Source organism: Sinocyclocheilus rhinocerous, unplaced genomic scaffold (assembly GCF_001515625.1).
Source record: "Sinocyclocheilus rhinocerous isolate Xijiao unplaced genomic scaffold, SAMN03320098_v1.1 scaffold380, whole genome shotgun sequence".
In the NCBI taxonomy this organism is placed as follows: Eukaryota; Metazoa; Chordata; class Actinopteri; order Cypriniformes; family Cyprinidae; genus Sinocyclocheilus; species Sinocyclocheilus rhinocerous.
In genome coordinates, this window is record NW_015637133.1 from 54,171 (window position 1) to 70,344 (window position 16,174).

General features: G+C 35.3%; 1 protein-coding gene across 1 annotated transcript in view; it reads right to left on the reverse strand.

Annotated features, from left to right (window-relative positions):
- Window positions 1-16,174, reverse strand: part of LOC107748522 (protein strawberry notch homolog 2-like) — a 39,205-nt gene that overhangs the window by 14,874 nt on the left and 8,157 nt on the right. Inside the window, exons 5-17 of the mRNA XM_016563331.1 lie at window positions 13,308-13,460; window positions 11,576-11,644; window positions 11,376-11,481; window positions 8,488-8,648; window positions 7,290-7,423; window positions 7,093-7,187; window positions 5,223-5,358; window positions 4,242-4,395; window positions 3,960-4,136; window positions 2,300-2,397; window positions 2,028-2,110; window positions 1,762-1,944; window positions 965-1,086 (exon numbers count right to left, since the gene is read on the reverse strand). Coding sequence (XP_016418817.1) covers window positions 965-1,086; window positions 1,762-1,944; window positions 2,028-2,110; window positions 2,300-2,397; window positions 3,960-4,136; window positions 4,242-4,395; window positions 5,223-5,358; window positions 7,093-7,187; window positions 7,290-7,423; window positions 8,488-8,648; window positions 11,376-11,481; window positions 11,576-11,644; window positions 13,308-13,460 — 1,671 coding nt within the window. The remainder of the gene's footprint in view (window positions 1-964; window positions 1,087-1,761; window positions 1,945-2,027; window positions 2,111-2,299; window positions 2,398-3,959; window positions 4,137-4,241; window positions 4,396-5,222; window positions 5,359-7,092; window positions 7,188-7,289; window positions 7,424-8,487; window positions 8,649-11,375; window positions 11,482-11,575; window positions 11,645-13,307; window positions 13,461-16,174) is intronic.

Sequence of the window (16,174 nt, forward strand, 5' to 3'; positions counted from 1 at the left end):
GAACCGCTCTTTCTCTCTGACGTTGACGTGGTCGATGGTCAAGCCCTGCTCCGCTCTGGTCTCATATCGAACGCTGCCATCAGGACGCCGCACTACACGTCCCTTACGGCCTTATTTCAGTTGTAATTTTAGTACTTCAGCTTCAACTTTTTCTATTTTAAGCAGTTGCCAGGGCAACATTTCTCATTTTCATTTAAGTAAAAAAAAAGTTTATTTTTGCCTTTAATTTATATTTATTTCAGTTGCAATTTTAGTACTTTCAACAAACCTTTTCTATATAAAGCAGTTGCCTAATTTTCTCATTTTCATTTAAGTTTTAAAAAATATATATATTTATAGCCATTGTACTTTTAGTAATTTAAGTACTTCAACATAAACTTATTTTATTCCAAGTAGTTACCAGGGCTTCTAGGTTTCTTTCTTTTTCTTTAATATTCCTATTTAGCTTAAATTAATATTTAATTAATTTTTAGTTTTATTAATTGTAGTACTTAAACTTCTTTTATTTCAGGTAGTTCCCAGGGCAAAATTTCTAACTTTCATTTAAGTTTTTTAAGTTTTCATGTAATAATGATTTTATTATTTACCTATTTTATTAATAATGTATTTTTATGTATTATATATTATACATGTAATGTATTAGATGTTTGTTTTGTTTCTGTATTCGCTTATTTTTTAGCTGTATTTCAATTAACAAAAATTATTTTAAATAGTTTTTATTTGGTTTCCTGGCAGACTGAAAAAAAAATTGTCATATTTGAATCAGAGTTTGAGAAAACTCATCTTTCTTGTGTGAAATTTCCATCAGATGGTCTGTGAATGCTTAGATGTGCTGTCAGTGGTTGAGACTAAACGTTAGTCAGTAACATGAAAATTACAATGTTGCCGTCTATATTTAGTGTTCATGTAACTGTTTCAAACACACTTGAGAGCGACAACACGTTGCACTGCAGTGACTCCTCACCTCAGACACCTTCTCTGGTCCTCCAAACCTGTCAATCAGCTCGTCAAGAGTGTTAAGCGGCAGCTCTTTCCCCAGCTCTGCTATTTTACCCAGCAGCCTCTGCTTGAGTTCTTCTAATTTAGCTGAAAACACACAGAGGATGACTTCAGCAGAGTCTGGAACAGACCTTAATCACTCCTTTGTGGCTTAGCTGTCTAGACTGAAATTAGCCCTGATTTAATAAGCGTGAGCTGCATCTGCACTTCCTGAATGAACAGGACGGCGTGAGCAAATTCTTTCAGAACACATAGTGACTAGGTTGTAGGGCTGCACGATTAAACGAATGCGATTGTCATGCATATCTTTTAGCGAAGCACAGTTCTGTGATTAGTAGTAAATCTCTATCGCCGTCAGTGAACTACGGCTCTGTGTAGTAAATGCTGCACCATCTGAAAGCACGTGAAAATACCACATTTAATAACATGTTTTTAATCCAAACTCACTTCATAACGTCAATCGAGTGTTTCTGTGAGATGACGTGGCTTCTTACACAGAATAAGGCACGCAACATATTTCATAGTATTCTAAGCAGTGATAAAGGCTATGTCGATTAGCATTGCATTAATATATACTTTATTATAATAAAAATTATAATAAGACGAACGCAGATAAAGAGGTTTACTGCTGATCACAGAACCATGCTTCACTGAAAGATACGCATGACAATCGCAGCTTCTGCCTAATCGCGATTTATCGCCTTTGCGATTTAATTTAGATTAATTGTGCCGCCCTACTATGTTGCATTTAAGACAACCTACCAGCAGGCCCGTTGATGTGGTTCAAGAAAATCACATCGTCACTGTCCTGTAGCGATTCAGGGGAGGAGTTAGAGTCGCTGTCGATCTCATCCGAGTCGGAGTCTGAATCATCGCTGATTTTAATAACCCCGCCCACTTCCACACGGTGCTTTGGAAATTTTGTAGCCCGGCCTCTGGGTTTTCCTTCAGAAAACAAAGAAACGGTTTCAGAAAGACCACAAACACAATAATGCATGATCCTCAAAGGAAAAGATGATGCGACTCACGTTTCCTCTTGCTTGCGGCGCTTTTCTCTCTTTTAGGTTTCTGTGTTGGGAAGTGTTTCTGAACTAATGACTGGAAAACCCCCCTACAGGACAAAAACCCACAAATCTCAACCCAGTTCACCTACAGTGACTCATAACCACAGAGCTATTCATCCTTTCTATATTGATTATTATATAATAGTTGATTCTGATTGGTCTATCTGTGATTTGCTGAAGATTTCAGTCTTTCCTCTTTGAAGAAGACCGTGGGAAATGGACTTTGAGACACTCACTCAGCAGCGGAGACGAATCTGTCCAGGCGTCCGTCGTTCTCGTCCAGGACCTCTCGAGTACGAGCCTCTCCAGTGGACTGCAGGCCAATCACGATGCACTGTTTGGAATGACACAGGAGAGAGGCGGAGCCACATTCGGCACAATTAGTGAAACACTTAATACAGGCTTCCCACAATGAATTTAACTTTCCAGTTAGGTGTAATTACATAATTGATTGATTGATTATTTTTACGGCATGTCAGCAGCAAGGCTATCTTCATGGCGAAAACAGAATAAATATCAAAAGTCATATAATTAACAAGAAGCTACATAAGACATTTAAGGTTAATACTAGACAAAATATCTAAAATACATTTAGGTGATACTTGTTTTAAATACTTTCTTTTCCTGATAAATATTGCATTTGCCATGTAAAAAAAAAAAAAAAAAAAGTGTCAGGTTTGCTGTGCTTGTTTGGCCAAAATTTTGTAATTATATACTGATAAGACCATAAAATGGCAACAACAACAACAACAATAATAATTATATATTGAAAAGACAATAATCACAAAATTATTATTATTACTAAATGTTAAAAAATAAGAAATAATATTATTGTAATAATATTGCATTTGCCATGTAAAAAAAAAAAAAAAAAGTGTCAGGTTTGCTGTGCTTGTTTGGCCAAAATTTTGTAATTATATACTGATAAGACCATAAAATGGCAACAACAACAACAACAATAATAATTATATATTGAAAAGACAATAATCACAAAATTATTATTATTACTAAATGTTAAAAAATAAGAAATAATATTATTGTAATATTTTATATACTACTATTGTAATATGTAGTATCTTTTATAAAATAAGAAAAAAAATATCATCAAGCTTTTATTTTGACAGGGAAGCCCTTAAAGGATTAGTTCACTTCTGAATTAAAATTTCCTCATAATTTTCAAAAACCTTAATTTCAAAATCAAAAACCTTAATTTCTTTTCGACTGAAGAAAGAAAGACATGAACATCTTGGATGACATGGGGGTGAGTAAATTTTAATTCAGAAGTGAACTAATCCTTTAATGCTTCTCTTTAGTTGACAGCAATCGGTTTATAAGTGCAGCCTTTGCGATTTGATAATCGTACTAAGTCATATGTGACCCTGGACCACAAAACCAGTCTTAAGTGTCAATTTTTCGAGCTTTCCATTGATGTATGGTTTGTTAGGATAGGACAATATTTGGCCAAGATACAACTATTTGAAAATCTGGAATCTGAGGGTGCAAAAAAATCAAAATATTGAGAAAATCGCCTTTAAAGTTGTCCAAATGAAGTTCTTAGCAATGCATATTACTAATGATAATACATTTTTTATATATTTACGGTAGGAAATTTGCTAAATATCTTCATGGAACATGATCTTTACTTAATATCCTAATGATTTTTGGCATAAAAGAAAAATCGATAATTTTGACCCATACAATGTATTTTTGGCTATTGCTACAAATATACCCCAGCGACTTAAGACTGCTTTTGTGCTCCAGGGTCACATATCGTGATTTCAGATTAATTTTGATTAACCATGCAGCCCTATTACTGCGTAAGGATATTTAAAACCCAGTCAAACCTTTCCATGGATTTTCAACGAGTGAAAGCACAAATCTTAATCACTGACTCACCTTGCCGTGCTGCATCTCAGTATGAGCGAGTTCAACCAGACGACGGACTTTAGCGGCGATGCACAGGTACTTAAAAAACCTCTGGTGTGACGACCAGAACTGACCCCACAGAGACTTACGGGAGGCCAGACCCAACGTCTTCGCAGCTGTGGTGAACAGCTCGAGAGCCTCGGCCCACTACACAGAGGAAAAAAAGACTTTAACTTCCATCTAAAACATTATTTGGGACAAACGGATTTAGCCACAAGTCCCCAAGGCTGTCTGTGTCAGCGTTTCTCTCACCAGTCTAGCTGCTTTGTTGTAGACCAGTTTGAACTCTTTGTCCAGTGTAATCTCCTCTATACGGAAGGACACTCCGGAAAAGCTCAGCTGGCGTGCGATATACATGCCACTCACTTTCATATCCATGGCAACAATCTCCATGGCACCAACACCCCTGGAACATGAACATGAGCAATTGTTTAGTCAGATAAAAGGAGAAATGACTGCGTCCCAATTCTCCTACTTATACTATGCCCTAAAAGTATGTACTCTTTTTGTGAAAAAAAAGTACATACTTTTGAGTATGTAGAAGAATAGTAGGCAAGCTTTGGGACATACTACTTCGTCATAGCTGCTTCTTTAACGGACGCTCTGTTGCTTAGTTACGTGCATTCTGTCACTGTTTAAACTGCCCTGTCAATCATCTTATCACAGTTAACATCATCCACATTTCGTTTAATTTCATTTCCTACCGTATTGGAGAGAAATGAAAGAGATACGTTGATCTGCTAGTCGCGGGTCTATCATGCCGAGAACTCTGCTCATGTGTTTGCATAATGATGCATTAAAAAGTTAATGACCAAACGTATCATTATAAAAGTTCACAGTGTTGCTGCAGATGAAATATAACGTGGATAACATTAAATTTATATTTTTTCATCAGGTTAGACATTGATTATTTATCACTCAAATCCGTTTATCTACCTGTCCATTGGTCGCGTATATCCGCCATGTTTGTAGTTTTTTAAAACACTTAATGCGTGTTTGTAGTTCTAATTGAATCGTCGTCCACCACGCAATGTGTTGTGGGCAATATTAGCTGTTAGAGTGTGCATCGATCTGCACTTCGAATTCTAACCGGAAGTAGTAGACCATCCGGGAATCTTTGGCATACTTTTTTAAACATACTATGATTTGGGACATACTAATTCTATTTAGGACGGATAGTATGCGAATTGGGACGCAGCACTGATCTCTGTGATACTGAGCATGACCTCTGACCTCTTCTCAATAGCATGCAGGAAGTCGTCAAACGTCTTGAATGGTGTTCCTTGCCCCCAGATCCCCAGTCGGCTCATGTATATCATATTCTTTGGCTCCGAAGCACCTGTAGAACGAAAATGGTGTAGGCAGAAAACTCAGATCTCATGAATCCACAAAGACCAAGAGATCAGAATGCATGAAACCATAATGAACCCTTTTTATGGGGATTTGGCTACGGTTACTTTGGAAAATAACTAATCAACCAAATCAAAAAGATCTAACCATAAAAAAAAAAAAACCTTCGTAACTTTTATTTCAGCTAGTCGTCAAGGCAACACTTTTCAATTTCATTTAGTTAAACTTGATGTACTAAAATATCTAAAACTAAAAATGTATAAAAAAATTTGACACATGTAATACTAGAACTAACAAAAATGACTAAAAACAACAAAATTAATAAAACATTATAATGAAAATGAAAACTGAAAATATAAAAATATGCACACCAAGGCTGCATTTATTTGATCAAAAACAGTAAAACTAATAATATTGTGAAATATTATTTAAAAAAATTATATTTTAATATATTTGAAAATATTTAAAGTAAATTATTTACAAATATTTATTCCTGTGATGACAAAGCTGAATATAGAAAGCTTCTGTAACATTATACACTACCGTTCAAAAGTTTTTTTGGGGAAAGAAATTAAATAAATTAATACTTTTATTCAGCAAGGACGCATTAAATTGCTCAAAAGTGACAGTAAAGGCATTTATAATGTTAAAAAAATTTATATTTCAAATAAATGCTGTTCTTTTGCTGTCAGATGATGCATACATCTCAATTTCAAAAAAAATGACCCTTATGACTGGTTTTGTGGTCCAGGGTCACATATAAATGTTCCTGCTGACTTGCTGTTTTATTCCACACAATTTTGAGGAATAAATGAAAACATGGCACACAACTTTTGCTAATGCATACAACAGAAAACAAGACATTTATAAAAGTAAGTTACATAAGTGGCTGTGTGATTGTGATGCTCTCATGAGATACTTTAACATTTACTGGCGTATTTTTCATACCTTGTTTTTACCTCTATGGCTACTGTATAACAGCGTCACAAACATTTTTGTCAGCCGAAGCCCTTTGACATAAAATGCACTTGAAGTCCATCTGAGATATTAAGTTAATATTTCGACAATTTAACCATATATTCGCAGGTTCAAGGCAGTGTTGTTAACTGAAACCAAAACTAAAATGATTAAAAATAAATGTCGTTGACTGAAATAAAACTGAAATAAAAAATAAGCAGATGACAAATATAAACGAAAATTAGAAATGCTGCCTTGACTAAAAATAAAACTGAAATAAAAATAAACGAACGCTAACTAGAAATATTTAAATATTAAAACAATATATATAACAAAATAATAAAAGTATATTAGATTACTAAAACTAAATTAAAATGAAAACTGAAATTATAAATACTTTAATAGTATGTAAATAATTCTAAAATAACGCTGGTTCACAGTTCTCTGATGTCGGTTAATGCTCACACAAAATGCAGGTAGACAAATAAAATACAATATTTTTCACTATCCTTCTGTATTTTTATCCTGTTTTTATTGTAAAAGTTCAATAAACAAACTAAGCAAAAAAAATACTTCTTAATATTTGAAAAGATAAAATATTAATAAAATATTTTTAGCAAGTTTTTTATTTTGGTTGTTTTTATTTTTTTGTTATTTATGTAAATTTTACATTGTTGTGATTTAATTATTTGTTTTTCATCAACTCACAAAGCCTAATTAGATCCATCACATCTGGAAAACCCTGATCGAATATATACAATACAGATGAAAATAAAGCAGTGATGATTCAGTTCACAAACCTTATTTAAAGCAAACACAGGGATGTTGGGAGCGTCTATGTCTCTGAGATCTCTCTCAGCATCGTACTTCAGGTCATTTGACACACTGAACCTAAAATATCCAGAAAAATCCCTCTGTTATGCATCAATTCATCAGAACGAATCATGAGTCATGACTGAAACGTGAACGTTAGGGATGCATGCGGGTGTTTACCATAGTGCTCTCTTCCGTCCCTTTAAGAAACTCTCCAGTATGATTCCGGCCACAGTGCGGCCCTTCCCGACGCCGGCTCCGTCTCCGATCAGAAACCCTGCTCGCTGACCGTTCTGAAGAATCACCTCGTGTTGCTGAAGAGCACGAGCACAAAGGCGATTTCATACATTCACACAAAACTCATCAGTGAGTAGGGTTGGGAATCGGATATGCTTTTATTTTCTTCATCTGTGACTGGACCTAGCGATCTGCTAGGACCTTGCTCGCTAATCTAAGCGTTCCAAAGTTTGGCTACGTTTGCGATCAGAAGCCAAAAGAGCTAAGTATAATATCTGTGATAGCTAAGCATGTTGCAAGAGAGGTGTCACCACCAACATGACAAAGCACTTTAATTTAATAGATCGTTAAAGATCGCGAACGCGATTCAAACACCAACGTGATTCTATTCCTAAATTACAATGATTCGTCTGTTTCATTCATCAACCTTTGACGTGTGCAATCAATGTTGTGATCAAGTGGTTCGTCCATGCAGCGTATGATCACATCAGTGTGATCTGAACATAAAGCTGCGTTCACGCTGCCATTGACCTAAAGAGAGCAGCTGTCATCTGTCATGAATGAAACAGCTTCACAGTCTTTTCAGACACACAGTATCATTATTTCTGTTACAAACATTCAAATCACAGAAGTACTGGGATAAAAGTTTATAGTTCAGATATAAACTGTGTGTACGATGTGTATGGTAGCGATTAAAACAGAGTAAATCACCTTTTGAAAGTAATTTGACACTTCAAATGAAGATTTATCGATTACATTGTTACACCAGTAGGTGGCGAAAAGGGGCTGTTAAAATGTATTTGTCTTTGAATCATACAAGAGATTCGTTCAAGATCCAGTAATGGAACAAGTACATCTTGAGTGAGTCATTGAATCATTAATTTAAAAATTACATGTGATTTTGTTTAGTTGTCTAATGTTTTTTTTTTTTCAGAATCACGAGAGAACCACAACTTCCATTGTGAAAAAAAAAAAAAAAACTCAATTTATACAGAATCATGCCCTCATTTTAGAAGTCCACCACAGGTTTCACCATCAAAAATATTAACAAGGGGGGCATAAAACACTGTTCTCAACCTCCCACCTACCAAACGATAGCCAACCCTATCAGTGAGTGGAAAGAGAAGAGCAGAGAGAGTACCTGGCAGGCGTAGATGATGGCCTCCAGCTGCAGGGCGGACAGCAGGCCGGAGCTAATGCTGCTGGGGGGAATGGACAGTGTGTAGGTGATGTCAGGAGGAGGAACGCTGGACAGTGTGTTGGTCTCCACCACGATGTCAGGGTGAGAGACTCCTATAGTAGCTGCACATGTGAACAGAGCAATTATTTGCCACGGAAGCACCACAAAATATGAAATCAAGTTGCATTTGTGCTGTAAGAGGGATTGGGCAGCATGATTTTTATTCATTTTAAAGGGGTCATGAACTGGCTTTTTTATTATTTTGTACTGTTCTCTGAAGTCCACTTATAATGTTATCAAGATTTTTACATCAAAAAACATAATTCAGAAGTAATAGGCTATTTTCTGTCTTGTTTTGACCCTCTCTCATCTGATCGCTCTGTTTGAATAGTGTGGTGGATTGTAGACTCGGAAGTAAACGTTCACTGCTGTGATTGGCTAACAGTTGTGTATGTTTGACAGCTACATCCTTCACAGATGAGCGCTGCTGTGATTTAGGTTAAAAACGCACAAGTACGTCAAACGATCTGTAATAACAGACAAAGCAATAGTGAGCACGTAATAAAAACAGTTCCTCACACTTGTGTGGTGCGACATTACTGTCAGATCCAATATATTCAACACAGCATCGTCTTTTAGTTTCAATCTTTCTGAAAATCCTGCGTCGAGTTGTTCCTTGTTTGCAAACGAATCCGCGGTAAAATGAGGTGAACAAAGGACCAAGTTCTTACTGACGCAATTTGGATCTTCATTAAAAATAGTTCATCCACTTTTTCCTAATGTTGGGATCAGAAGGAAAACGATGCAGAGACTGTTTTTCCACATCTTGGCACTGAACTAGTGTTGTCAAAAGACCCGGTATTTCGGTACCAAGTCGGTACTAAAAAAATGAAAACGTTACGGTACCAGGTTTTTGTAAGTACCGGTGGTACCGAGTACCCGGTCAACCCGGTTCTTGATGCGCTATCCGAGAGCTATCCTCTTCTAGTGTTGCCAAGTCGAATTGGGCTGCTTTAACACTGTTGCCGTGGGTTGTTTTTCATGTCCGCGGGTTGAAAAACGACCCCATTAACGTGATATTTATCCCCTGGTATGCAAATTTTACCAGGGGAACCCCGCCAAAACATACATATTTTATCTTCGGAACGCGATTTTTAACGGGGGACCCCCTCGAAACGCGATTGGGCGGGTTTTGTTGTGAAAACCTGGCAACCTCTTCTTAAAAGCATCGGCGACCTCAAGAGGAGGAAACGCATCAAACTAACAAAACACCCCGATCAAGTTCAAGCAGGTAAGTTTCAATTACAGGATTTTCACTGGTATTGGTACCGAATACTGAAATTTTGGTACCGTGACAACACTACACTGAACAGCGTCTTGTTTTCTTCAGAGCATCTTTTTCGCTGGTTTCTGCGTAGTCCTGCGTTTGCCTCTCTCGTTATTAACACTACACGCATGAATCAGTGGGCGGGGCTAAACAGGCAGTGATGTAGAATCGTGGGCGGGGCTAAACAGGCAGTGATGTAGAACCAGTGGGCGGGGCTAAACAGGCAGTGATGTAGAATCATGGGCGGGGCTAAACAGGCAGTGATGTAGAATCGTGGGCAGGGCTAAACAGGCAGTGATGTAGAATCGTGGGCGGGGCTAAACAGGATGTAGTGATTAAGAATCATTGGGTGGGGATAACCAGGCAGTGATGTAGAATCAGTGGGCGGGGCTAAACATGTAGTGATTAAGAATCGGTGGGCGGGGCTAAACAGGCAGTGATGTAGAATCGGTGGGCAGGGCTAAACAGGTAGTGATGTAGAATCGGTGGGCGGGGCTAAACAGGCAAACGTTTTACTATGAAGGGCCAAAAAAACTAATAACTTGATTGAAAGCTTTGGGCCGAAAGTAAATCTTGCATTATATTAAACTATATTATTTAAAAAAAAATTTATTCACTTATATTCTCTACATTTAAATGCAAAAATTAAACAAAAATAAATAAATAAATAAAAGTTTAAATTAAGATACGCTTTAATGTCATGTTTTTTTCCCTGTTTTTTTCCTACTATATAATAAAATAAAAAGTCAAATTAAATCATGTGTCCTTAAAGAACAAACCCATACAATCTCAACCTAAATCATGTATCTCAGATTATTTTACTTAATTAGACAGCATGGGGCACACATGAAATAAGTAATTAATACTAACAAGATACCAATAACCAGGGGGAAAAAAGATTTTATGCATAATGTAGGACTTTTAATTATAAACAAGTCCAAAATACACCGGGACTCTTATTTTGAAATGTTTATGTGTTGCTACTTCTAGCTGCTCATTCAAAAAGATGAAAAGGATAAAAAAAAAAGATGAAAAGGATACTCTTTCAAGCATCTACAACATATTACAGTATAAACACTATAAAACACTGTCATTATGCATTAACAGTACATCATAAGCAATTGTTTGGCATAAATGCATGGTATTAATTGATTGCGAGCCTGTAGCACGTGAAATTGCGCAGTTTTGACTTTGAACGCACAGCGCTTGGATTAATTTAATTAAATCAATGCTTTTTGAAGTTTTATAATCACATTAGGCTGTATCGTGATTACTGTTATTCTAAATTTAAGACCTCCTAAATTGATAATTAAGACATTTCTATACCATTTAAACCTTTAAAATATTACAATATACCATTTAAAATATTTGAGAAAACTGCATTTAAGACTTTAAGCATCCACAAGGATCTTAAAATCACTACGTCATGTTATACACCATTACCGGGATATAAAAATACTAATTTGGCTCATACTGCCCACTCATGTGCTGTAGATTAATGTGATATGGCATGTCTATTTACATTTGGATGGCTTGTATTCGGCGTACGTGTCCGCATGCCCCAAATCCTCCGTCTCTTCCTCATCTGCCTCCTCCTCTTCCTCCGGTGGCGGCGGAGGAGCAGCAGCCTGGAGAAATGAAGGAATGAAAGGGCAGAAAACAAAAGATGATGAAACGTGGTGAAACAGAGGATAGAGTATTAGAGAAAAAGAGAGGATCTACCTTAAATCCTGCGACCGACGCAGACAGGATAGGTGGATCCAACCTACCAGGAAACGCGCTCAGGTTCTGCTGAAGAACACAGATACAGTGATGTTGAACACTCGTATGAAATTTACACAAGAGAAATGAGACTCTACATGCTAATATTATTGACTACACATAAACTTTACTGGTGGTGAGTATTAAAGGGATAGTGCACCCAAAAATAACAATTCTGTCATCATTTACTCAACCTCAAGTTGTTCCAAATCTGAGTTTCTTTCATCCGTTGAGCACAAAAGAAGATATTTTGAAGAACGCTGGTAACCAATTAGTGGACGGTAGCCACTGACTTCCATAGTATGGAGACAAAAATAATATGGCAGTCAATGGCTACTGTTTTGGAACAACTTTTTTTTATTTTTGGGTGAAGACAAAAAGACAAAAAAAATAAATAAAATAAAATAATATTATTACAATTAAATACATATATTAAAAAAATCTATATAATTTAAATTATAAAATTAAAAATATTATAATAAAAAATACAGAAATATTATGATTGTAAAAAAGACAGTATTTAATAATAAAAATAATTTTATTTTACAGTAACAGTAAAATTTCAATACCAATATTTATGGCTGTATAAATATATTTGCTTTCAAACATTAAACCACAGAGCTTTTATTTTGGCAGAAAACACTTTTTTTTTATTTACGCAATTAACGTGAGTCAAACTCTTCAGGTTGGAGAATGTATACAGAATTATATACAGAAAAATCACATCTCTGACTATTGAACATTGAGCCGTTTACTTGCACACAATACACTGATGAGTACTAAACATCATCGGTTCACATGCAAACCAGTAACCTGGCAATGCCAGAAACCTGCGTTTACAGGTTATTCTCTTTAAGTGACGTTAAAATGCAAAGTATTTCATTTGTTTTATGAGTTGGGATATTAAATAAAGCATCAAAAACCCCAGAGTATTTTAAAATGTCAGCATGAAACTAAACACTAAAGTGAAGACACATGTCCATGTTTAGCGATTAAACACCTTAATCCACCTTTAAAGCAGCTTACACAAAAAAAGCTCTTAGTACTATAGCAAATTGACCTGACGGTTAAGAAATAAAGTTTGCAGCAATGATATCTTTCCATTTTAACTAGGGCTGCACAATTAATTGAATTTCTAATCGCGATTACAGTTATGGATGTCACAATTATGTAATCGTTCAAAGCGGTAATTAATCGTTCAAAGTCCACTTATGTTATTCTGCGTGCTAAAGATGTTTTTTTCTTTCTACATTTTTCTCTTTCTACAAATTTTCTTAATGTTATCTTAATGGTAGTATAACATTATAATATCATGCATATTTTAACTGTTTTCTTATTTAAAGAAGAAACCAATCCAATGTATAGTTGACATTTGAGGCTTAATACTATAGAAAAGCTTTTCAGTTTGAGGGTTTTCAGCTTGTTTATTTTCAAATAAAAATATGGCATGCAGTTGTTTCAAATAATGGTATAAACATCATTCAGTGTAAATTGTGATAATCATAATTAATATTCGCAATTACAATTTCAAGGGAATAATCGACAATTATGATTTTTGTCATAATCGTGCAGCCCTAATTTTAACAGTGCAAAATTATACAGTAAGGCTTAAGCTTCAGAACAGCTTGAGTCCATGGGACCATTGAAAACCTCAGACAAGTAAATATTGGAGAGAAAAGCAGTGTGTGAATACCTGTCTCTGACTGTGTCCAGGTAAATCCCAGTACATCTGTGGCACGGGGCCCTCAGCGGGTCTCTGTGCCAGGCTATCGCTGCCAAATCCTGAAGGGTCTGGATACTCCGACAGAGAATCAGATGTGTTGGACAGCTCGTCTATGCACAGATCCTAAAAATAACCACAAAAACATGTTCAGAAGTTGACACTTCAGCCACTAAAATCATTTCACTGAAATACACATAACAGTTTCATTTTAGATATAGTTATCTAGCCAAAGTGTGTCTGAATGTGTATTTATTTATACTTTCTTACGAGGAAACACAAAAAAAAACATTTTAATAATGTACTTTTTAAAAAAACTGTTACTTGAAATAAAATAAACTTTAACTGAAATAAAATATAAAAAAACTTATAAAATAAAATATATAAACCTTAAAATAAAATATAAAAATATATATTTCAGCTAGTTGCAAAGGCAAATATTCTCATTTTCATTTAGTTTAACTTGACGTACTTAACTAAACTGAAATTAAAATTAATTAAAGCATTTTAAAAACATTAAAATGAAAACTAATAAAAATGACAAAAACACACAACTAAAAATAATTTTAAAAATATATATTTTTTAAAATAGTAGTTTCTCAATGATACAAATAGTCCATACAACACATGCACTACATTTCCAAGACTTTTGAAGTCATACGATCGCTTTGCATTAGGACAGATTAATTCAATCACTTTTATTAAATTTAAAAGTGTAGCCACAATATTCTCCAAAAACAAAAAGAAGGAAAGTCAGTCCTACGGGTTTGACATGAGGGTGAGTAAATGACAATTCTGTTGAAAGCTGCGATACTCAGAACCGAAGCTCATAAAATCATCTGATATATGATGCGCAAACTGCGGTTTGTTTTTGACAGCAGCTGTGGACTCAACACATTACTTCAGACATGGCCAATGTCCAAAAACATTGACTGTAAATCTGTCAAGAGATGGTTTTCACTCCTGGAAGCTTCAAACAGTATTCCTGAACACACTCGAGGCGATAACCTCCTGTTACTCCTACGAGAGATGAAATATTGAAAACTAGACGCAGCTAAAGCAAAGCCACACATCCATGTTTAGGTGTTAAATGCAAATGCTTAATGCACCTTTTACGCGGCTTGCACAGAAAAAGCCCTCAGTAATAGCAAACTGACCTGATGTAAAGAAATAAAGTTTGCACCAATAACATCTTTATGCTACAGAAGAGAGCTGTAAGGACTGTAAATCAACTCAACTATTATGAACCACCCAACAAATTACTTATTAAATTATATTCTTTAAAATTGTGTGATCTGGTTGATTTTAAATGTACACAGATACTGTATAAAGCAAATAATAATTTACTTGCCAGATGTATTCAGACGCTGTCTGAAATGAGAAAGAGTCTGTATAAACTTAGGGAAGCGCATGTTTAGGGCAAGGGATAAAATAAAATAAAATATTATTTTTTAATGAATACCTGAAAGGGGTGAAATAACTGTGACTTAAAAATATGAATTAAAAATATGTAGATTACTTTGCAAATTAAAAAAAGAATAAATAATTAAAAAATCAAGTGATAAACAAATATATAACTGAAAATTAATAATTATTAATAAAATTAACAATTTACTGTTTTATTTTTGTGTCTTTGTATAGATTAAATTTATTAGTGGAAGTGACACTTGTTATGAAAAGAAAAAAAAAAAAAAAATTTTGGTAAAATAAGCTTCGGCATACACCTTTTTTTGGTTAATATGTAAAATTATGCATAATTATTACGGAACTATGCCTGAGGACTGAAATAAAAAAAATTCTGACAGTGCAAACCTCAATTACACAGTAAACGTCAAGTCAGGTTTAAGCTACAAAACAGCTGGAGTCTTTCACAAACCCAGAATCCTTCAAGAAACGAATGAAAGCCCATTCCAGATACCGTAATCTCCCATTCACAGATGTTAAGGCCTCTTAAAAATGCTCTACTGGATGGAACTTTTAATTTTGCGCTATAAGCTGATCTGAGGCTGTCAAAAGATGATGAAACTGCTTGTATTAATCTGGAAACTACTCTGTTTCCGACAGCAAGATGTCCAGTTGCGTAATATTTCCATTTGCGAGAGTGAAACGGGGAATTTAGCTGAGATAAAGCAGGGTCAGGACTGAATGACGGGACAATAACAGTAAATTCTGGTGGACAGGAAGGAATGAGGAGCAGGGCACGAGGAGAGAGGTCAGAAACCAAACACATCAAGAACTCATGTCTGTAGAAGCGGATGCTGAAATAACTCACAGCAATAGCTGGATCACACACCGTTTCTATACTAGGGTTGTGACGGTGAGGAAATTTTCCCACCGGATAATCGACGTGTGACAACACCGGTAATACCGGTATCACCGTTGGGGTGGGGGGGGGGCTGTTAGTTCGTTTGCGTTTCCCTCTTTTCTTCGCTTTCAAATGGCTTGTAAATGTGCCGTGCGCATTTTACTTTCACTTTCAAATTAGCAGCAATTCGGCGTTGATTCAATTCAAGCAACAACAACGTCAAACTCAGAACTTTTATTAACAAAACGAATATAAATGCACAATATATGCCTAATAAAATAAATTACTTAGGCTATACAAAGTTTAAATAGGTATATAAAACACTGCAAACACTGTGGAACCAAATAAATAAGAAACATAGAACGTTTATTCTATGTAGTTTATTCTATTCTATGAAGCAAAACGAATTAAGAAAGCTTGGAGGCACGTCATATACACCTTGATGTAAAATAAAATAAATAAAATACACAAAGTTTAAATAAAGTAATCAGCAAACACTGTGGAACCAAATAAATAAGAAACATAGAATGTTTAT